Source organism: Leucopleurus acutus, assembly GCF_964270905.1.
Source record: "Leucopleurus acutus genome assembly, chromosome: 15".
NCBI lineage: Eukaryota > Metazoa > Chordata > Mammalia > Artiodactyla > Delphinidae > Leucopleurus > Leucopleurus acutus.
In genome coordinates, this window is record NC_139157.1 from 60,389,733 (window position 1) to 60,413,431 (window position 23,699).

Sequence of the window (23,699 nt, forward strand, 5' to 3'; positions counted from 1 at the left end):
TGCTATCTTCAGCTCACGTTTCATAGATCCTTTGTGCCACAGGCACTTCATATGCATATACATATGTGTGTGTGTGTGTGTGTGTGTGTGTGTGTGTGTGTATATATATATATCATTAAGAGAAACTTTATTCATAATCACCAAAAACTGGAAGCAACCAAGATGCCCTACATATATCCACACAATAGAAGGTACTCAGCAATAAAAATGATCTATCAAGTCACAAAAGACATGGAGGAACCTTAAGTGCATATTGCTAAGTAAAAGAAGCCAGAAAAAGTCTACATACTACATGATTCCAAGTATATGACATTTTGAAAAAGGCAAAACTATAGAGACAGTAAAAAGATCAGTTAGCAGTTGTCAAGGGGAGAGGGGGAGAGATGAACAGGTGAGGCAAAGGAGACTTTCAGGGAAAGGAAACATATATAAATTTATTTATATATATATATGTTTACATATACAGACGTTTATACATATATACATGTAAACTTAGCCATTGTGAAAGAAACCACAAAACAATCAAGGCCAACAATAAGGCAGCCACTTATATCTGAGTGTGCGTTTTACCTCAGCATTCACAGCAATTTCTGTGCTCTTTTGTTTACCAGTGATTTAAACACGCTTTGCAGTCTATAGCCTCTAAGCTTAAACCATTTCGTTGTTAATGCATCTAAGTATAGAAACTACTTATTTGGGTAGCTTTATCAAAAAACAATATTTACTATTGCATCCCCATTGCACACCAGTGAAGTGTGAGCTATGGGTTATCAATCGTACTTTAGAGATGGGCAAATGCAGGTATAGCTGTAATTCAGGTGTGAAGAAAGAAATATACACAAGACACAATTTATAGCTGTCTTTCTTTACATCTGTAAGCCAAAAAGCATACAACACATTATTCACTCACCTCACTAGGAATATGTTTTGGCAACTCTGTGAACAATAACTGTCTGTGTTAATTTCCTAAGGGATGATATTTGGTTGGGCTGACCCTCAATTTGTGATCCCTCTCCCTTCTATTTTCCTTTGTACCTGCTACTTGATGGATGACTTTTTCCTTTCTATCACTATTTTCATTTCAGCTGCCAGCGTTGCCTCAGTTATCCTATGAAACATATCTCAAACTCTACCAGCTATAGAAAAGAGAATGGATAATATCACACACTTTAATAAGCCTCTAAAGAAAAAAATTTAGTAAAAAGGTGAACTCCCAACATTCTTCAAGACCCAAATACCACGTTCTCTGTAAAGATTTGCACTGATTGCCCCAGTTAACCACACCCTCCTCTTTGCTCCCACTATGTCTTATATTCTGCTTCTATTATACCTCCCATCACAGTGAGGACATGGAATTATGTATATAACTCTCTCCCACCAGGATGTGAGCCTGCCAAGAGAAGAAACCCTTATTTTAGCCCAGCAGACACTGAACATAAGTTGGAAGAAATGGAATTAAAGAACAAAACTCTATAAAAGAAGATAAACCTCTAGTCGGTATCTGGTTTGATGTAGTTGAGTAGTTCTCAAATGAAAACAGCGGGTGAGGAGGGTGGGCAAAATGGGTGAAGGGTGAAGTTATTTATATTATAACTGAAAGGTACAAACTTTCGGTTATAAGATAAATAAGTCCTGGGAATGTAACGTATAGCGTGGCAACTGTAGTTAACAACACTGTATTGTATTTTTGAAAGGCACTAAGACAGTAGATCTTAAAAGTCCTCATGACACAGAAAATTTGTAACTATATGTGGTGATGGATATTAACTTATTATAGCAATCATTTTGCAATATATACATATTTCAAATCACTGTGTTGTACACCTACAACTAATAGAATGTTACATGTCAATTATATTTCAGTTAAAAAATAATTCTAAAAGGAAGGGTTTTGTATATTCTAATAATTGTTGCACTAACATGAAATTAGATACGAACCGTGAAGCTTCAGATTTGGATTTATATTGTCTTTATGAAGTTTTGTTTTGATTTGCTATGATAGTCATACACTGACATGGCTTTTGTATTCTACTAGTTGTCACTATTATTCTTTCATTTTAAAAAAGAAAGAAAACGAATGTTCTCTGAAGATTCCTATAAATCCTATAACAATTTTAATGATGAGCAACTTTGGCTTTCAAACCATCACATTCTAATCTATTACTTGAGGCCCTGATCCTGAAATGTATGTAGAGGACAGGGTGTCAAGCTGCTAGAAGGAGCTCTTTACAGCTTTAGATTCTTTTTTTTTGGGGGGGGGGGGAGAGTGTTCTTGTTTTTAAGCCAGTAAAGCAATGATTGAGTCACTGAGCTGCAGTGATGACAATGAGAATTCAAGTTATCTTCCAAACTCTTTCCCACATAATAATTCTTCAGGATATTTTAAAATTACACCAGCAAGCAACTGAGCTACGATTAAAATATTTAAGATCAAATTATTTTACTTACCTTTCCATTATTTTAGTTGTAACCTTAAGTAGATGTAAAACGTTTTTTAACCTCAAAGTGAATAACAAGAAAAATCCCTAAATCTCATGAATAATCTCCTCTGTTTAGGTGCAGTTAAAATGTTAAGCCTCTCAGATGACGTATGGTACCATACCTGTCCTGTGTATGCAAATTCCAGAGCTTGCTTTAAGCCGAGGCTGGTCACACCGTGTAAATTCACCTCGTCGGCACCACTTTCCACCATACAAAGACTGAACATGGCCTGAGGTGGGAGAGAAAGGAGGACAGTTACGGGACTTAAAAATCAAGAGAACAAGACAAAGTCCTAGAGAAACTAGGAAAGAAAGAAGTTTTACAAGTTAAAGACTGATTTTGGTTTTTGAAATGCTTCTGCAAAACTTCCTTCACACAAGCCCCTGCAAATCACTTTGCTGTCCAAATAGTTACAGTAACACACAGATGGCTCTGCACACCTCACACACAGAGCGGCGCTGAATCCCACAGCTGTTCTCTGGGGTGACTTGTGTTGAGGCTCTCTCCCTGAACTCATTCTCTCGATCCTGGTGTCCCACAGCTAACTTGATATGGGTAGCAGTCCCGAACATTCTTGCCATAAGACATGGAAAGTAGTGCCTTGCCTCCTGACTTCTCTGCCCTTTTTTCTGCCTCACCTCAAGGACGCATCTCATCCTTCTCATCTGCCATAGATCACACCCTCTATTCCAGTGGTTCTCAAAGTGTGGCCCCTGGGTCAGCAACATCAGCATCTCCTGGGAACTCCTTAGAGTATAGATGTATGGAGCTCCAGCCCAGACCTACACAATCAGAAATTCAGAGTGGGACCCAGCAATCTGGGTTGTAATGGGCCATCCGAGACACTCTGATGCTTACCTGAATTTGAGAACCACTGTCTAAGTTATTCAGTGAAACTCAATTTGCCTCCAAACCAATTCTCAAAATGGCCAACTTACTGAAAATCAGTTTGTCAAATGAAAACTTTGAAATTTAAAAAATGCAGGAATTTCCTGGTGGTCCAGTGGTTAGGACTCCACGTTTTCACTGCTGAGGTTACGGGTTAAATCCCTGGTCAGGGAACTAAGATCCTGCAAGCCATGCAGTGTGGCCAAAAATAAATAAATAAAATAAAATGAAATAAAATTTAAAAAATGAAAACTTACCAAGTTAAACAAATGAATGGGCTCCCCCTCCCAAAATAAAGAAACCACACTAATTTGTACACCTTTAACAAGTTTGACTTAACAGGTAATAGAGATAATATTCAATTTTGGGTCACTCATTATGAAATACACTATTTAGAAAAGTGTACATCTATGTAGTGAAGAATTAACCTTACCCAAAGGGAGGTCTGGCCTTTGCCTTTGGTTTCTGGAAGGTAATCTAGGCCTTTGGAATATCCTGCCTGATAGGAGCATCCCTGTTTCCTGGGGCTTTGGCCACTGACAGTCTAACGATATGATTTATGACAGGAGCTTTGGTCCACACTGTAACAGCTGTGACCTAGTGGGAAGCAGCCGCATAGCACAGGAGGATCAGCTCAGTGCTTTGTGACCACCTGGAGGGGTGGGATAGGGACGGTGGGAGGGAGGGAGACGCAAGAGGGAAGAGATATGGGGATATGTATATGTATAACTGATACCCTTTGTTATAAAGCAGAAACTAACACACCATTGTAAAGCAATTGTACTCCAATAAAGATGTTTAAAAAAAAAAAATAGAGGGACAAGAGACTAAAGGTATTAGTCTGACCTCCAAGAGAGGCTGGAGATGAAAGGTCAGCCACATAGGCAGTCTGTGACTGAGCACCAATAAAAACTCTGGACACCAAAAACGAGTGAGCTTCCCTGCTTGGCAGGCCTCTGTGCTTCCTGTCACAGAGCGTGGTCAGGAGGGGGTAACGCAATGACTCCACAGGCGGAAGAGGGCCAGAAGCCCCATATTTGGTTCCCTTCTGGACTCCGCCTGCTGTGTCTCTTCCCTTGGCTGATTATGGTCTGTATCCTTTCCCTGTAATAAGCCATATCTGTGAGTACACAGCCTTCAGTGAGCAATGCGAGTCTTTCTAGCGCATTACCGAACACGAGAGTAGTTTTAGGAATCTCAAACTTGCAACTGGTGTCAGGAATAAGAGAAGTCTTGAAGGGATTGTCTCTTCCGATTTTGCAGTTTGGCTAACTTCTTAGAAGTAAAACAAAGATCAAAACGAACAAACAAACCAACCCTCACTGTTCTATGTGACAGTATTTAAGTTCATACCAAATCTTTTTAATTTTAAAAAGTCATTCTTTTGTTTTACCAATGGATTAATATTCATCTTCTAGCAATTTTTTATTCTGATAAATTCATTTTTGATTCTCAAAATTCTTTACATTTTAAATTAATATGTATGGGACAAGTGGTTTTAATTGATGGTCCATTATTCTTTCTGGAGGTCCTCATTTCTATCTCACACAGTAGAGTTGTAAGTTTCATAATGAATAAGATTCTCTTTGATAACTTCTAGTTAACCTTTTAACTGTTAGAAATACACAATTTGAGAAATTTTGTAAAGAATATTTTAAATGCTTATAATTTGAGAAACTAAAAAATAACATTCAAAGTATCCTAAAGACACTGGGAGTATGTAACATGTAACATATGCAATTATATTTGCTATATTAAATAGCAGACATTCAGAATATATTTAATTCAAAAATTCACTTTATCATGAATAAATGAAATCTAACATTCCTTTAGAAGCTGTTAAAGGTGAATGGCCAATATGGTAAATTTGACAACTTGGTTAGTGAGTTGATCTGACTTCCCACTGATGCCACTGGCAGTTAAGGTTAAGAACACTAGACTCGAAGTTACATAATCCTTGGTTTAGTGAAGTACAGTGATTAGAAGCAAACACGTAACCAAACAATTCTGAGTCTGAACACTGCCAAGTGACTAGGAAAAACACATACCTTCTCTGTGATTCAGTTTTCTTATCTGAAAACTGGGGCTAAAGATTGTACCCACTTCATGAACTTTTGGAAGATTATATGATAGTACATATAAAGTACTAAATACAGTGCCTGATACATGGCAAGCTCTTAGAAAAATCTATATTTTATGATAACAATGAAATAGAATGAAGTTTCTCTTATGTATTCTCTGGTTAAAAGGATTGACATATCAGAAGTATTGGTTCTGAGTTTTGTTTGTTTTTGCTTTGTTTTGTTTTTTAAATCAAGTATAGATAAAAAATGCTATAGATAAAAAATGCTAATAGGAAATTGGCTTAATGTTAAGTGGATTCTGCTTATGCATTTGTAGAAGATCTGAAATTTCAAAATTAAAAAGCACAGGTCACAATAAAAAACTTTCAATCTGTCTAATTCTAAATTTGATTCTAGATTTCGTATACCTGCTTTTAAAAGAAACTGAAAGAAATTTCAGCTGTTTTCAGTGTCCATTTTTTATTATATGAGTGTTTCAATTTTTAATATTCCCCACATTAATTTCTTTTTTCAGGTCTTCCAAGTTGTAATTGCACCTGATATGGTAACCAGCTGCTCTCCATCAACCCATATACAGAGCAGGACAGAAATGATTCAAACTGCAGAAAAATTATCTGGGTTAATGAAGTGGAAAAAGTTCCTGAGAGCAAAGGTTAAATAAGAGAACACGCGGCCAAGGGAGCTTTTTGAATCTGCTTTCATAAGGGTCTTTTGGGATTGACATGTACACACTACTATATTTAAAACAGATAACCAACAAGGACCTACTGTACAGCACAGGGAACTCTGCTCAATATTCTGTAATAATATAAATGCGAAAATAATTTGAAAAAGAATATATATATATGTATAACTGAATCACTTTGCTGTACACCTGAAACTAACACAACATTGTAAATCAACTAAAGTCCAATATAAAACAAAATTTTTTTTAAAAAGCAACTATGGCAAAAGTGGCATAGAACAGGTATCTGTCCTCAACCAGAGACTTGTGAACTACTGAACTTGAAACCTGGCTTAGCAGAGTTAGGGAAAGAATATAACCCCTTAAATAATGTACATACATATTTGTACATGTTTGTATAAGCAAGAAAGCAACACCAAATTGGTCACTGTGGTTATGTTATAGAGTATGAACTGTAGAGGACAGGAAGAGACCATTTACATATAGTATTACTTGGATCATTACCATGAACATGTGTTACCTGTGTATTTCTAACACCGGTCTTTTGAAACTTTGTTTTATTTTTAATGTTCAGGGTTGTACAGGAAGACACATATGATTCAAATCCTGGTTCTATAACCTACTTTGTCATGTGGGCAACTTACCTTGAACATGTGACCTTTGGCTAATTTGTTAACTTTTCTGAACCTCAGGCCCTTTACCTATACATGGGGATCATACCAACCTCACAGGGTTGTCTTGAGGTTTAGATACAATTATGCTTAATGTCAAGAGTAATACCTGGTACACAGAAGGTGTTCAATAAACAGAAATTCTTATTCTAATAATCCAGGCTGATTGTCCTACTCTCCCATGCCTCCCTTTGATCCCAATTGGAATGAGAGCTAAGAAACAAACCCCCCACCCCCACCCCCGCCACCACCCTCTGACCAAATCCATTCCTTTCTAAGACTTTCCTGTTGACGATTTTCACTCAAAATTCCTATGTCTGGCTGCAGGACTTCACGTTCACCACATACTCCTACACCCTACTTTAAGGACTGACACCATCAGAGAAACCATCACCCCTATTTCTAAAAACACCTAACTTCCATTCTGATATCATATCACAGTCTTAGAAATTTAATGTTACAAATTTAACATATAATTTTTAAAAATTAGAAAAACTGGTTAATTAAAAGATAAAAAGGGAGCTATTAAATCAAGGTCAATGTCTTTTAAGTTTAATAAACTTAGAAGGTACCTCAATTAGGAAAAGCCTCATTGGATACCACCAAAGTGAGGAAGAACCCCAGCCATTTGACACAGCGAAACACCAGCTGCCTAGGCTGCCTAAGCTTGTGAAACAATGTCTGGAGACCTGCTAGAGACCATGGGGAAGGACAGAGACTCCTTTGGTAGCAGAAAAGGTGGTAAGACCAAAGGTGCTATCTTTTAGCATCAAACTTATTGAAAAGGTAAACTGTAATATGCATGAAAGTGAGTACCATATTTGTCTTCTTCACCATGGAGCCCCTAGACACTAGCACTGCATGCATGCAATAAATACAGGTCAATGAATGAATGAATGAATGAACTGAGAAACTCTTTAAAAATTCAGCTGCAATGTACAAATCCAGCTGTTGTACATTGTCATAAACAAAAATAATTCGACATAAGAAAGAATTTTCTGGATATAAGGTGTTTTAGACACTGGGATTAAAAAGTAATGAAAGTTAAGCAGAAAGAATATCTACCAAATGAGTTCAAAGCTAGACATTTAGAAAAAAGTAAGAACATATGGCAATGTCCTCTATTAAGCCACAACATTCTGCCAAAGCATGGGAGGGTTCTGCTTAGAAATAGGAAAACACTGCAGAGACTCCTTCTTGGTTCACACTGTTTTGTCTTTGGGAGAGCCTTGGTCAGGCTGAGATTTACAGTCATCACAGCTTACTTTCGGCTGATAATGTACTGCAACCACCACAAATCTTTCTAATGGAAAACCCAGTTTGTGAGGATGCAATCCACTTTAAGTGCCTACCACAGAGAGAGTTGTGGATTTATAGCGTCACTCCTCCTGTACTTCATACAGAAATGACACAAGCTGAGTCCTAAAATCACAGTACATGAATTAAGTTTCCTTGGGTCACATTAGTTGTCATGCAGTCATAAGATGAGCTACAACCAATTTTAGGTTGGTATATTATGCCACACAACTGACCGATAGCAATTCTACTACAACCTCCAAGGTAAGTAGAATGACGGATGATAGACTTTGTGAAGCACTTCAAGTTGGTGAAATATGATCTTTTTTACCTGGTAAACTACACATAGCTTTGGAGTTGCACTGGATATGGGCAAGATGTACTGTGAATCCGCATTTGATTAGGAACATTAATGATTTTACAGATGAAATAACTGGATTGTTTGGGGGCACATTCAACCCTTATCTTTTATGAGAGAGATAAGTAAAAGTAAACAAACATGTTTTAGGAAGTTATTGAAAAGAGCAACTTGCAATGATTGTGGTAGATCCAGCCTGATCCCCTATACCTTTTATATGTTATATAATTAGTGATGTTTACAATGGCCATGAGGCATTACAGAGATATGAGCTAACCTCTGAATTAACAAAGATTACATTTTGCTCAATTTAGTGTTAATGGTGATTATCCTTTATTGCATTTTGGTTATACCTCACATATAAAATAGGCAGTAAATCTCAGTTAATGAGACAACCACAATAGCCCATTTCCCTGACATTAAAGAGAAAAGGGTCCTGACCACAGTTGAACTGGACTATTTACCTTTTTTATCTCACAAATGCAAAAGCAACCCAATCCATTTGAGGTGCTTAATGGCCTGAAAGAGTGGGGATGCTTGATTGAAGGGTATTTTTCCTCTATACATTTATAGCTGTTTTAATTCTCCCTCAAACAATATAGTAATACTCTCAGAGAATAAAATGTCATGACAAATAAAAACAGTAAGGTTATATTACTATAAATATAATTAGGCATAAAAATTAATATTTCTGAAATACCAGTTTCCCCTCACCTTAACCATATAAAGAAAAATCTACCTTATATGCTAAAAACTGTGAAACATTTTGGTTTCCCCAACATCTTCAAATATGTAGCCTGTTTATTCAAAGAATCTAACTGTATTTCACAGCTTCGCTCTTGGCACAGTTACTTCTTAAATTTAACTGCATAGTGATAATGAGCCCTTCAAAACCAGCATGATTACGGCCTCTCCTATTTCTCCTTAGAATTCTCCTCCTCCTAGATGTGGCCATATTTCAAACTACTTAGGTCTTCTGGGGGAGTATGGAATGGAATGGAAAAAGGACACAAATCAAGTTGTTCTTTTCTTAGCTAAAGGGACAGGACATATGAAGGCCAGAAACTGTTGCCCAGCATGAAATCAGGTTATCCACGTACGGTATTTTTTATCACCTGTTAGGTACTCTGGAAAATGACATCCACACATCTGGCTTTAGTGTTGGGTCACCCTCTCAGATCCCTCATTCCTCTGGTGCTTCCCTTACTTTCTAGTCTATAGTTATATCCCATGGGTATGGGATTTCAATACTTCACTACCCCCCATGTAAAGAAATCCATTATTCAGGGGCTTCCCTGGTGGCGCAGTGGTTGAGAGTCCGCCTGCCGATGCAGGGGATGAGGGTTCGTGCCCCAGTCCGGGATGATTCCACATGCCGCAGAGTGGCTGGGCCCGTGAGCCATGGCCGCTGGGCCTGCGCGTCCGGAGCCTGTGCTCCGCAACGGGAGAGGCCACAACAGTGAGAGGCCCGCATATCGAAAAAAAAAAAAAGAAATGCATTATTTTATCTTCAACTATCTTTCAGATATTTAGGGATAGCACTTTTCCTTTTCCTTATTGAATATACTTGGTAAGCTATTGTTGGATGAATCTTTCCTATGTAGAGACCTTTTGGTCTATCCTCATATGGCAGCCAGTGGCACTATCTTGCCTTTCAAAATCTACTAAGGGCACAATGACTAAGACCAAACATGGATTTCCTGCATTTTGACAACTGTCCTAAGGCAGAATTTGGGGTCCGCGTGAAGGAGTGACCAAGCAGATGTGATATAGATTCTACAGAGTGAAGTAAGTCAGAAAGAGAAAAACAAATATCGTATATTAACACATATATGTGGAATCTAGAAAAATGGTACAGATGAACTGGTTTGCAAGGAAGAAAGAGAGACACAGATGTATATGGACACCAAGGAGGGAAAGCTGGGGGGGAGCTGGTGGAATGAATTGGGAGATTGGGATTGACATATATACACTAATATGTATAAAATAGATAACTAATAAGAACTTGCTGGGCTTCCCTGGTGGCGCAGTGGTTGAGAGTCTGCCTGCCGATTCAGGGGACACGGGTTCATGCCCCGGTCTGGGAAGATCCCACATGCCACGGAGCAACTAGGCCCATGAGCCACAGCTGCTGAGCCTGCGCGTCTGGAGCCTGTGCTCCGCAACAAGAGAGGCCGCGACAGTGAGAGGCCCGCACACCGCGATGAAGAGTGGCCCCCGCTCGCCGCAACTAGAGAAAGCCCTCACACAGAAATGAAGACCCAACACAGCCAAAAAAAATAAAATAAAATTAATTAATTAGTTTTAAAAAAAAGAATGTCAAGGCAACCCAATCAAAAATTGGGCAGAAGACATGAATAGACATTTTTCCAAAGAAGCCATACAGATGCAAATTAAAACAACGAGCTATCCCCTCCCACCTACCAGAATGGCTATCAACAAAAAGTCTACAAACAACAAGTGTTGGTGAGGATATGGAGAAAAGGGAACCCTTGTACACTGTTGATGAGAATGTAAACTGGTGCAGACACTATGGAAAACAGTATGGAGTTTCCTCAAAAAACTAAAAATAGAACTACCACATGTTCCAGGAATTCCATTCCTGGATATATATCTGGAAAAAATGAAAACACTAATTCGAAAAGATACATGCACCCCAATGTTCACAGCAGCACTAGGTACAATAGTCAAGACATGGAAGCAACCCAAGTGCCCGTCAACAGACAACTGGATTAAGAAGATGTGGTGTATATATATACAATGCAATATTACTCAGCCATTGAAAAGAATGAAATACTGCCATTTGTAGCAACACGGATGAACCTAAAGAGTATTATGCTTAGTGAAATAAGTCAGTCAGAGAAAGAAAAATACTGTATGATATCACTTATATGTGGAATCTAAAAAATAATACAAATGAATGTATATGTAAAACAGACTCAGATATAGAAAACAAACTGGTGGTTACCAAAGGGGAGAGAGATGGGGAAAGAGACAAATTAGGGGTATGGGATTAACAGATACAAACTGCTATATATAAAACAGATAAGCAACTATACTGTATAGCACTGGGAGTTATAGCCATTATCTTGTAGTAACCTATAATGGAGAATAACTGCAAAAATACTGTATCACTATGCTGTATATCTTAAAATTTTAACCGCAAATTTCAACAGTTCCTCTTTCATTTTTAATGTCCTCCCTTAATATCTTTTTCTTCAACATGCTAACATAAACACAGGCACCCAGTCCAGCTGTGCCATCTCTTTTCAATCTTTCATTTTATCCATCACTTTGGTTTGACAGCTGTGAGTCAGGCAATACACATTGGAGCCACTCGCCCCCTGTTAGGCGTTCACACACAGGAGGGCAAGAGGCCCGGCTAACACATGGTTTCCTCTAACTCCATTAGTTGCTAAGCAACCACTTCACTTGAACCTTCCTGATCCAAGGCAGAACAGGACAGTTTAATATGAAGTGTTCAGGTCATCCCATTGCTCACGTTTACCCCTTCTGCAAACACATCTGATGCTTTGTCCATGTAGGCTACATGAAAAGTCTCTACATCTTACAAAATGGGGAAAAAAAGAGTTTAAGAATAATCCACAAGAGCTGAAATACCTTTCAAAAGTAAACAGATGAAGAACTTCTTTTAATCCTATGAAAATGTATATATGCATAGATATATAATTTTTAAAGTGATATGAATGATTTGATATGAAAATCTCTCATATGACTTTAGAGTCACATCTCTCTAAATGAGAAGAATACTGGTAATTCAACCCTTCAGGAATCCAGGCATGCAAGCCCCAAACCCAATCAACATCAGATGAGCTAATTAAAAGCAACTGATTCAGCAAGCAGCTGGATCATCCCAGAGTGGACAACTCATTTTGAATCCTTTTTTTTGTTTTTTGTTTTTTTTGGCGGTACGCGGGCCTCTCACTGTTGTGGCCTCTCCCGTTGCAGAGCACAGGCTCTGGACACGCAGGCTCAGCAGCCATGACTCATGGGCCCATTCGCTCCGCGGCAATGTGGGATCTTCCCGGACCGGGGCACGAATCCGCATCCCCTGCATCGGCAGGCGGACTCTCAACCACTGTGCCACCAGGGAAGCCCTGAATCAGTTTTTTATAACAATGATAAACAGAAGCAGGGCATATCTATATATTCCAATAATTTTTTACAATGATTCATCAGATTCACATGATTAGCCACTTTGTCCCTCTTTTATAAAACATCCATCTTTGCTCAATACTCAATCTCCAAAGGTTTAAAATTTTCATCAGCTTCATTATCCTTCAAACATGTGTTCTTGTTCTTTCCGAGGAAGCTAAGGTTGACTGTATTACTGTGATTAAATAAGCATTAGTGAAATTGTGATTTTAAATAAAGCAGCATGAAAGTCATAATTTAAAAGTCAAAAGTCATAATTTAAAATTTAAAAGCATAAAAAAAATGGCAGAAAAAGCGAAAAAAATCTTTCAATACAAACTTAACTACATATAAAGAGCTTAGCACAATGACTGCAGAGAGTAAATGATAAAAAATTAGCTATTATTATTACAAGAATTTATCTAGCTTCATAGTATTTATATTCAGTAGAAGTGAACCAGTTTAAATAAAGGAATAAAATGCAGATCAGAGTTCACCATTCTCCATTCACTATAATGAACACAGTGCACTAACAGCACAATAATGAAATTAATAGTTACCTAATCTGAAACGTTAATGATTTCTCTGGCATTGATGCAAATCATTTTAAAAGAGGATGTGACAAAGATTGTTTAGAGGCTCTCAGTTTTCTATTTAAAAAGGAAATAACATTTGATCACTACCACTATTAACTGGTACTTCGCCTTGAATTGACAAAGGGAATACTGTTTATAATGAACGTGTTCAGTTTCAAAAGGAAATTATGAATCCATTTTCATTTAAAAAACAAAACAAAACCCCACACACATACTCTTATCCCACAGTATATCTAAAAGCAGCCTTCTCCTAGTTATTCAACAACTACAGCTTCTATAACAGACAGATGTGTAGCTGTTCATTGTCAGCCAGGCAATTAATGCTTATCGAACATCCACCGGGTGTGAGGCTCCCTAACACACTGTCTATAAAATGTCAGATTGACTGCTTAATTTGGCTTTGCTGAATGTCAAGCCCATCATTAATGATGCTATGTTTTTCTGGCTAAATTTAAAAGCTAGTTCATGAGGCCTCTTCTTGGCTGATATTAACTAAATGACTAATCAGCAGATACAGGTTGCAGAATGCCAACATCTACTCACAGACAACACGTGATTATCACTTAGGTGAGAAACTGAACACATTTTCAACTGTGGGTAATTTTTGTCTATTTCTATGGTTCCTTGGAACTATGTTTGTTTGTAGATTGTTTTTAAAGTCACAACTGCCTTAAGAAAAGAAAAATCTATTGCAGCACTTTAGGTGCCTCTTCTGAACCAGATTCTGGTATTTTTGGAGTTGAAGGGAAGTTGAAGGGAAGCAACCAAACACTACCACATTAAGTCCCAACTAATTAGCCAAGGACCCTAAAACTTATGAGTACCTAGCTGTCCAGTTTTCCTGGGCTCTTAATTCCCTATTGGCTTCAGGTGATACTGCATATGTTAGACTAGGCCAGTTGGATCCAAGAAAACAGCAAGGTGCCTGCTGGGCCAACTTCAGCATCAGCAAAGTCATATTCTCAAGTGTGAGAAGAAAACAGAGTCAGTGCCCTAGTGTCTCTGAGCTGTCCTTCTGCTCCCCACCTTCACACCAGCTATTATACAGAAGATCTGTATGGATAATAACAAAAATATTATTCAGTCTTCATGAAAATCACTTTTACTTGTGAAAGTTGAAACAGGTATCACTGCTCAGTTCTGTATTTACAACTGTACCTGTGGACCCAGGTATCCTTGTCACAGCTGAATAAATCCCAGAGGTGAAAAAGCTTTTGCTGACTGGACCTATGACTCCAAAAGTTTAAAAAAACTAAATGGTGGCTTTTTGTCTTTACAATTTTATAGCTGCATAAGTACTACATAAATATAGTCTTCTTTAAAAATAAGGTTAAAGTCTTACTTCCTAAGAAAGTAATATTGAGCAAAGATCTGGAAGGGGTAAGGGAGCAAGTTATGTACTATCTAGGAGAAGAGTAATGCAGGCAGAGGGAACAGCTGTGCAAAGGCCCTGAGGTGACAGCATGCCAGGCATGTCTGAGAAACAGCAAAGAGGCCAGTGTGATGGGAGTGGAGAGAGAAAGGGCAAGAGTCATAGGAAGGAGGCCTAATGAGGTAGAATCATGTAGACCAAAAGACATTGGCTTTTACTCTGAATGAAAGCGGAAATCATCAGAGGGTGTTGAGCAGAAGTGATATAATCCAACTTGCTTTCAATAAGATCACTGGGGCTGAAGTACTGAAATAGACTCCAAGGGCTCAAGGATTAAAGTAGGAAGATAATGTAGGAGGATACTGCAAAACTCTAGGCCAAAATGATCCTGGCTTGAACCAGGGTGGTAGGAGCAGAAGTGGTTGGAGTCTGAATATATTCTGAAAGTAGAGCCATGGAGCTTGCTGGTAGTTTGGATGCAAGAGAAAGGAGTCATGAATTACCCAGCAGTTTGGGGCCTGCACTAACTATAGAGTCACTGTTAAACTGAAACGGAGAACACTGTGCAATAAGCAGGTTTGTGGGAAGAAATTGGGAGCTTGATTGGACACAGATTTGTGATGCCTCTTAAACATCCAAGAAGAGATGCTGAGCAAGCAATTGGATATACAAGTTATGGATTTTAGAGGAGGGTCCATTCTGGAGATATAAATTTTGAATTCATTATCTGTGATGATTGAGTTTATCTGTCAACTTCATTGGGTCACAGGGAGCCCAGATATTTTGTCAAACATTATTCTGTGTGTTTCTGAGAAGGTGTTTCTGCAAGAGATTAACATTTGAATTGACAGAGTAAAACAGATTGCCCACCCTAATGCAGGTGGGCCTCATACAATCAGTCGAAGGTCTGAATAGAACAAAAGGCTGAATAAGAGAGGATTCTCTCTGCCTGACTGCCTTCAAACTGAGATGCTGGCTTCTTCCTGCCTTTGGACACAAACTGAAACATTGGCTCTTCCTGGGTCTCAAGCCTATAACTTACAGACTGAAATTACATCTTGGGTCTCTAGCTTGCTGACTGTATAGATCCTGGGACTTGACAGCCTCTGTAATTACATAAGTCAATTCCTTATAATAAATCTCTTTATATATATAAAATCCTATTGGTTCTGTTTCTATGGAGAACCCTAACTAATATATCACTTTATATTTTATATATGTATTATAAATATGTGTGTGTGCATATATATACATATATGTAAAGCCATGAGACAGTATGAGATTATCATGAAAGCCGCTGTAGACATAGAAGAAGTGTAAGGACTGAGTCTGGGCCACTCCAATTTTAAGAAGTTGGGGAGATGAGGCAAAACCAGCAAAGAATATTGAGAAGTAGCAGTCAATAAGTGGGATAAAAACTTGAAAAACCCAAAAGCCAAGTGAAGAAAGTGCTTCAAGGAACAAGAAGGAATTGAGATGCTGTGAGTTAGAAAAAAAGAAGACTGGAAATGGATCATTGGATCTGGCTGTATTTTATTGACAATTTTTGTATCTATGCTTATAAATGAGATTAGGTTCTCATTTCTTTTGCTGCCCCTGTGCTTTGGTAACAGAATTATGTTAGCCTTATAAAATTAGGTGTGTAACTTTCTATTTTCTTCCAGACTTTAGAACAGGTTTATGGGAAGTAGCTGTTACATAAAGAGTTAGTAGTACTGGCATGTAAAAAATCTGGCCCATTGCCTTTCTGAGAAGGTGCATAGCTACTTTGACTACTACCCCAATTTCTTTTTCTTCCCTTTTCTTTTGGTTCAATTGTGGTAATTTATATTTTCCTAGAAATATATTCACCAACATTCTGGTGTTTATGAGTATAAAGTTTCTATGGTTTCTATCTATCTATCTATTTATTTATTATTGGGTCTTCCTTGCTGCACATGAGCTTCCTCTAGTTGCAGCAAGTGGGGGCTACTCTTCGTTGCACTGAGCAGGCTTCTCATTGCAGTGGCTTCTCTTGTTGCAGAGCAGGGGATCTAGAGCGTAGGCTCAGTAGTTGTGGCGCACGGGCTTAGTTGCTCTGCAGCCTGTGGGATCTTCCTGGACCGGGGCTCAAACCCATGTCCCCTGCGTTGGCAGGCAGATTCTTAACCACTGCACCACCCGGGAAGTCCCTTTGATAATCATTTTTCCTTTCTTCACCTCTAAATGTCACCTTTTTCATTTTATACAAAAAATTTTTCAATTTTTATATATCACCTCTTCCTTTTGTACAATTCTTAAAGTTGGCCAAAGTTTACCTAAATAACTCATACTCTAAAAATAGTTTAAGAATATTTGATATAAAAATATATATGTATGCTATTTCATGAATACTTGCTTTTATCCTTATTTCCTTCCAGCTATTTTATTAGGGTTTATTTTATAATTTCAGCTTTTGGAGTTGAAAGCATAGTTTATCATTCTAGATCTTCCCTACTTTTAAATAACTGCACCAAGGCTTGGAAAGGACACTGTGATGTGGCCCCCAGATCCCTCTTTAATGAAGAATCTGTGGTCCCAGCTGCTGGGAGAACTGTGGGCAGACAGACTTCAGCTGCCAGCCTCTTTAGGGATTGCCCAGCTGCTGAGAGTGCCTTGTCCAAGGTCCTGCCCCTTCCTGGGTAGCCCACATTCAATGAGTGATCAGTGCAAGAATATAAAGTCCTGGCCACCTTGGCCCAACACTGAATGGCATTTTAGCTCCAGAGTTTCCTGTGGAGTCAGCTGAGACTGCTGGTGGGCTGGCATCAAAGATCAACTTCTCCTAAATCCTGCCTTCTCCATCTCCCTCTGCAGGTGTTGATTCCAAAGTCTTCTTCCCAGGGAACCCAAACTGCAAAGAAGGCTATAATTGTGCTTCTTCAAATTCATGTTAAGAACAATGCTTTAATTTCTATTCAGTTTTAAATATTTTGCAATTTTGACATTGATTTCCCTTTTAACTCATGAATTATTGAGTGCTTTTTAAGAAAAAAATTGCAAGTACATGGGGGTAAGGTCATTAACTTTGTTACTGATTTCTGCTTGTAATGAGTTCCTTATGACCTACTTTACAGTTTTTACAGCTACTCCGTATGTGTTGAGAATGTGTGTATCCAGATCCTGTAGCTACATTTTCATTATTTTTTAGTCTACATGATCTGTCGGTTTCAAAGAGAAGAGTATTAAAAATCTCCCACTATGACTGAGGATTTGTTGATTTATCCTTATGATCCTATAATTTTCCTAATATATTTTGAAGCTTTATTAAGTGGATATAGGTTCATAACTTACTTTCTTGATGGACTGTTACTTTGGTCAGCACGGAATATCACTTTTTGTCCCGTCTAATTCTGTTCTTAAATTCTGGTCTGTGCCATATTAATATTATTATAAATACTTTGTTAGTGTCTAATATATTTTTCTGAGGTATGTTTTTTACAAACAAAATGTTCTTAGATTTATATTTTTAATCAATCCGAGTTTGTTCCTTTCAATGAATTACTTTGAACAGCTCGCATATATTCTTATTACTAAGCATTACTGAAATATTTGGTTTAACTTCTGCCATCTTATGCTGTGCTATAATTTTTCATATTTTTTGTTTCTTTTTTTACTTTGTACATATGTATCAATGAAAGAAGTTTTCTTCATTCGGTATTAATTATAATTAATGGAAAACCTCTTTCTGATTATATCAATAACCATTTTCCACACTGTCATAGTTTCATCCATCTGTTGAATTTGTTGATAATTCTGTATTAATTAAGGTAATGTGACATTAGGTAGTTTTATAACAGATAAAACCCAAATTCCCATGGCTTCACTCACTCATGACACATGCCAGTGTGAGTATCCCTAGGTAAGCCACTATGTATGTGTTTTTTTAGGGCCCAGGGTCCTTTTATCTTAGGGCTCTGCTCTCCTCTGAGTCCTTTCAATTTGGCTTATAGACAGAGAAGACGACTGTGGAGCGGGCACACCTGATCATAACCACTTTGCCCTGTAAGCAACTCATACCTTTTCTCCATATGCTTTTGGCAAGAACGAGTCCCGTGGTCCCACCTAGAAGCAAGGGGTGTTAGAAAATGAAGTCCCTGACTGAGTAGACACTTCTAAGCAACAACTCCAGAAGGAAAGGGTATTAGCTGGCTGTCTCTGCCACATTCTGGTTTCTACACCTTGCTGAATTATTTGGTTTGTCTATCACTACTTCAAACAGAAAACCCTGGCCCCTTAGCATAGCACAATTCATTTCTCTATGCTTCATGCTTTTGCCCACTTAATCCTTGCATGAGTCTCAGCCTTCTGTTTTGTGTTTGGCATTATCTGTTCCATCAGCCCTTCTCCAGAATGGGATGCTACCAGCACCTTTACATATAGGTAAGCATACCAGTTACTCTCGCAATGATGAGAGCATTCCCTCTGTTGGCCTAAACCTTGGATAAGAACCCTGGGAATACAGAAATCTCCCATTGGAATTAGTTTTGCCATCTGTCTCTGAGCTCAAGTAAAATCTTTTAGACACAACACGGCTTTGCTTGTTAATCCCCTAAATCCCAAACACACCTACTTACTTCTTGACGGTTACATCTATCAGTGTTTACAGTTTATTTTGCTATATGTTTTCACTGCCTTTTAATTTAACTTTAAATCCTTTTTGCTAAACTGCTATAGCAACATACGTGATTTCACCATTAAAAAAAAGCCAATTGTATTACATACAATAATCTAAACATAATGATCTAAGAAGAATACATTTCTCTTAACTAAAAATTTAACTAACTATTCTCCAACCACCATGAAAGAGTTGTAATGTTTAAACTAACTGTATGAAAAGTACCAAGATGAAAAAATGAATGTAAGTATTTTTATGGGAATTAAGTGTTAAGACTGTTTCATTTACGTGAAGATAGTCAACTGAGTAAAGGTGAAACGACATTTTTGCTATTCCAAAATAATATCCAAAAGCCAACTTTATTAAAAGTTAATTTAACATGGGTTTTGTCTGAGAAAAATCTTTAAAAATGTTCCATTTATCCAACTGATAAATTATCAACATGTGTTTCAAAGTCTACTCACTATAAAGCCAAAGTGTGCATTTATTGTTTAGGGAGAGACTCTTAAGGGGAAGATCAGTGAAAAAAGATAAAAGGAAAATAAAGAAAAGAGAGAATCGTGATACAAAGTAAAACAGACAGATGCATAAGGAGATCCAGAAACAGCCAGACAACAAATTAGAAAAAAAAAATGCAGAAAGTCAAAGAGAGTGCCGTGGACCAACAGATGTACCCACCACTTACAGTTATTCAAACAAAGGAGAGAAAAATGAGTCGAACTTTCATGTAATAACAACTCTAGGACTTCCTTTGTGGCACAGTGGTTAAGAATCCGCCTGTCAATGCAGGGGACACGGGTTCGAGCCCTGGTCCAGGAAGACCCCACATGCTGCAGAGCAACTAAGCCTGTGTGCCACAACTACTGAGCCTGAGCTCTAGAGCCCGCGAGCCACAACTACTGAGCCTGTGTGCCACAACTACTGAAGCCTGCGCACCTAGAGCCCATGGACCGCAGCAAGAGAAGCCACCGCGATGAGAAGCCCGCGCACTGCAACGAAGAGTAGCCCCCACTCGTCGCAACTAGAGGAAGCCTGCGCATAGCAACGAAGACCCAATGTAGCCAAAAATAAATGAATAAAATAAATAAAGTTACTTAAAAAAAAACCCCACAACTCTACCTTGGGTTCTTTTATGATAGCTACTATGGCTATTCTGCAACTATAAGCAAAATGGCATGTTGCTTCTTGGTACATAATACCAAAAAATTCATATGCTTACTCAATAACTATTAGCTGAGTGCCTACTATACGCTATGCTCTCTTAGAAGTGTTGCAGGTTTAGCAGTGAATAAGAAAGACAAAAATCTCTGCCCTGATAATACTTTCAAGTGGAACTGAGTTAGCTGTCTACAGAATGGAGGTGTCTTTCCTCAGCTGTGGAGTAACTTTTCAACCTAACTGCCAGTTACATAAATTGCCAATCATTTCCTTTAACCTGGTTTTCAGTTTCTGACAGTGTTAAAAAAGCTGCAACCTTGAATACATTTATCACTACAATCCTAGTTAGTACACAAAAAAGCTAGAACGTTCAATATTACATTCTGTGTTCTGTTTCACTACTGTAGTACTCTCCAAATTTTTTTGTGTCCTTTTTTAAAAAATTTTTATTAGAGTATAGTTGATTTACAATGTTGTATTAGTTTCAGGTGTACAACAAAGTGAATCAGTTATACATATATACATATATCCACTCTTTTTTAGATTATTTTCCCATATAGGTAATTACAGAGTATTGAGTAGAGTTCCCCGTGCTATACAGTAGGTCCTTATTAGTTATCCATTTTATACATAGTAGTGTGTATATGTCAATCCCAATCTCCCAATTTGTCCCTCCCCTCCCCCACCCCCTGGTAACCATAAGTTTGTTTCCTACATCTGTAACTCTATTTCTGTTTGGTAGATAAGTTCATTTGCACCCTTTTTTAGGTTCCACATATAAGTTATATCATATGATATTCGTCATTCTCTGTCTGACTTACTTCACTTAGTACGACAATCCCTAGGTCCGTCCATGTTGCTGCAAATGGCAACATTTCATTCTTTTTTATGGCTGAGTAATATTCCATTGTGTATATGTATAATACCACATATCCTTTATCCATTCCTCTGTTGATGGACATTTAGGTTGCTTCCATGTCCTGGCTATTGTAGATACTGCTGCAGTGAACACTGGGGTGCATGTATCTTTTTAAATTATAGTTTTCTCTGGATATATGCCCAGGAGTGGGATTGCTGGATCAAATGGTAGCTCTATTTTTAGTTTGTTAAGGAACCTCCATACTGTTCTCCATAGTGGCTGCACCAATTTACATTCCACCAACAGTGTAGGAGGGTTCCCACTTCTCGACATCCTCTGCAGTATTTACTGTTTGTAGATTTTTTGATGATATGGCCATTCTGACTGGTGTGAGGTGATACCTCATTGTAGTTTTGATTTGCATTTATCTAATAATTAGTGACGTTGAGCATCTTTTCAGGTATTTGTTGTCCATCTGTACATCTTCTTTGGAGAAATGTCCATTTAGATCTTTCACCCATTTTTTGATTGGGTTGTTTGTTTTTTTGATATTGAGCTGCATGAGCTATTTGTATATTTTAGAGATTAATTCCTTGTCAGTTGCTTCATTTGCAAATATCTTCTCCCATTCTGAGGCTTGTCTTTTCATTTTGTTTACAGTTTCCTTTGCTGTGCAAAAGCTTTTAAGTTCTCCAAACTTTTTGATTGTACAAACATGGTTTGAGCAGGAGCCTTAATATTTATATATTTGTAAATTATGTAGATATATGCCAATCTGTTACACACATTATAAAACAAACCCCAAAGCAGAAATTAAATTGATATAAAAATTTACTGACAGTAAGGTTTCCCCCACATCCCCAGGGCTCATCTGCACTCTGAGGGGTACACAAAGCTCCAGGTGAGAAACCACTGCACTTATGCTAATTTTCACACTTTTAAACTTTATGACAGCAAACTTATAAACTAACCCTTTATCCATTTTGACAAATATTGTGACAAAAGGGAAAATTAATCTAACTCGATAAGTCACAGAAAGTTGCAAAGTTGGCTTAATTCCCATAGTTTGCTGTTTTCTTCCTTTGCCTCAGTAGGTGATAAACATTTCAGCTCTGGGCACACTGAAAAATTAACATAAATTCTGATTGAAGATTTTTGTGGCGCTTATATCAAAAGATTGAATAACTTCTTAATAAACACTTACACAATTTACTAAATGTTACTTTATCCTTCCATGGAATCAAAAGGTCTTATTGGGTCTTTCATTGCTAGGCTTGGGGGGTGTGTGTGTGTGTGTGTGTGTGTGTGTGTGTGTGTGTGTGTGTGTGTGTGTGTGTGTGTGTGTGTGTGTGTGTGTGTGTGTGTGTGTGTGTGTGTGTGTGTGTGTGTGTGTGTGTGCGCGCGCGCGCGCGCATACATCAGGGACTTTCTTATTAATAACAAAAATACTACCCAGCATTGGTGTAGCTATTTTTATTCTTTTCTAATCACTAACATTTATATAATCTCAGCACATTTTTTTAATGAGATAACAGAGCAGGTACTATTATCCCAATTTTACAAAGAAACTAAGGCACAAATGGTGAAGTAATTTTCCTAAGATAATGTGGCAAGTTAACAATAGAGAGAGACAACCCTCAGAATGGGAGAAAATATTAACAAATGAAGCAACTGACAAAGGATTAATCTCCAAAATTTACAAGCAGCTCATGCAGCTCAATAACAAAAAAACAAACAACCCAATCCAAAAATGGGCAGAAGACCTAAACAGACATTTCTCCAAAGAAGATATACAGATTGCCAACAAAAACATGAAAGAATGCTCAACATCATTAATCATTAGAGAAATGCAAATCAAAACTACAATGAGATATCATCTCACACCAGTCAGAATGGCCATCATCAAAAAATCTAGAAATAATAAATGCTGGAGAGGGTGTGGAGAAAAGGGAACACTCTTGCACTGCTGGTGGGGATGTGAATTGGTACAGCCACTATGGAGAACAGTATGGAGGTTCCTTAAAAAACTACAAATAGAACTACCATATGACCCAGCAATCCCACTACTGGGCATATACCCTGAGAAAACCATAATTCAAAAAGAGTCATGTACCAAAATGTTCATTGCAGCTCTATTTACAATAGCCAGGAGATGGAAACAACCTAAGTGTCCATCATCGGATGAATGGATAAAGAAGATGTGGCACATATATACAATGGAATATTACTCAGCCATAAAAGGAAACGAAATTGAGCTATTTGTAATGAGGTGGATGGACCTAGAGTCTGTCATACAGAGTGAAGTAAGTCAGAAAGAGAAAGACAAATACCGTATGCTAACACACATATATGGAATTTAAGAAAAAAAAAATGTCATGAAGAACCTAGGGGTAAGACAGGAATAAAGACACAGACCTACTAGAGAATGGACCTGAGGATATGGGGAGGGGTAAGGGTAAG

The 23,699-nt window shown here is 37.9% G+C and overlaps 1 protein-coding gene across 1 annotated transcript in view; it reads right to left on the reverse strand.

The window, feature by feature from the left end:
* Positions 1 to 23,699, reverse strand: part of KLHL32 (kelch like family member 32) — a gene marked incomplete at its 3' end in the record, with an annotated part of 230,609 nt that overhangs the window by 130,082 nt on the left and 76,828 nt on the right. Inside the window, exon 4 of the mRNA XM_082856034.1 lies at positions 2,603 to 2,710. Coding sequence (XP_082712160.1) covers positions 2,603 to 2,710 — 108 coding nt within the window. The remainder of the gene's footprint in view (positions 1 to 2,602; positions 2,711 to 23,699) is intronic.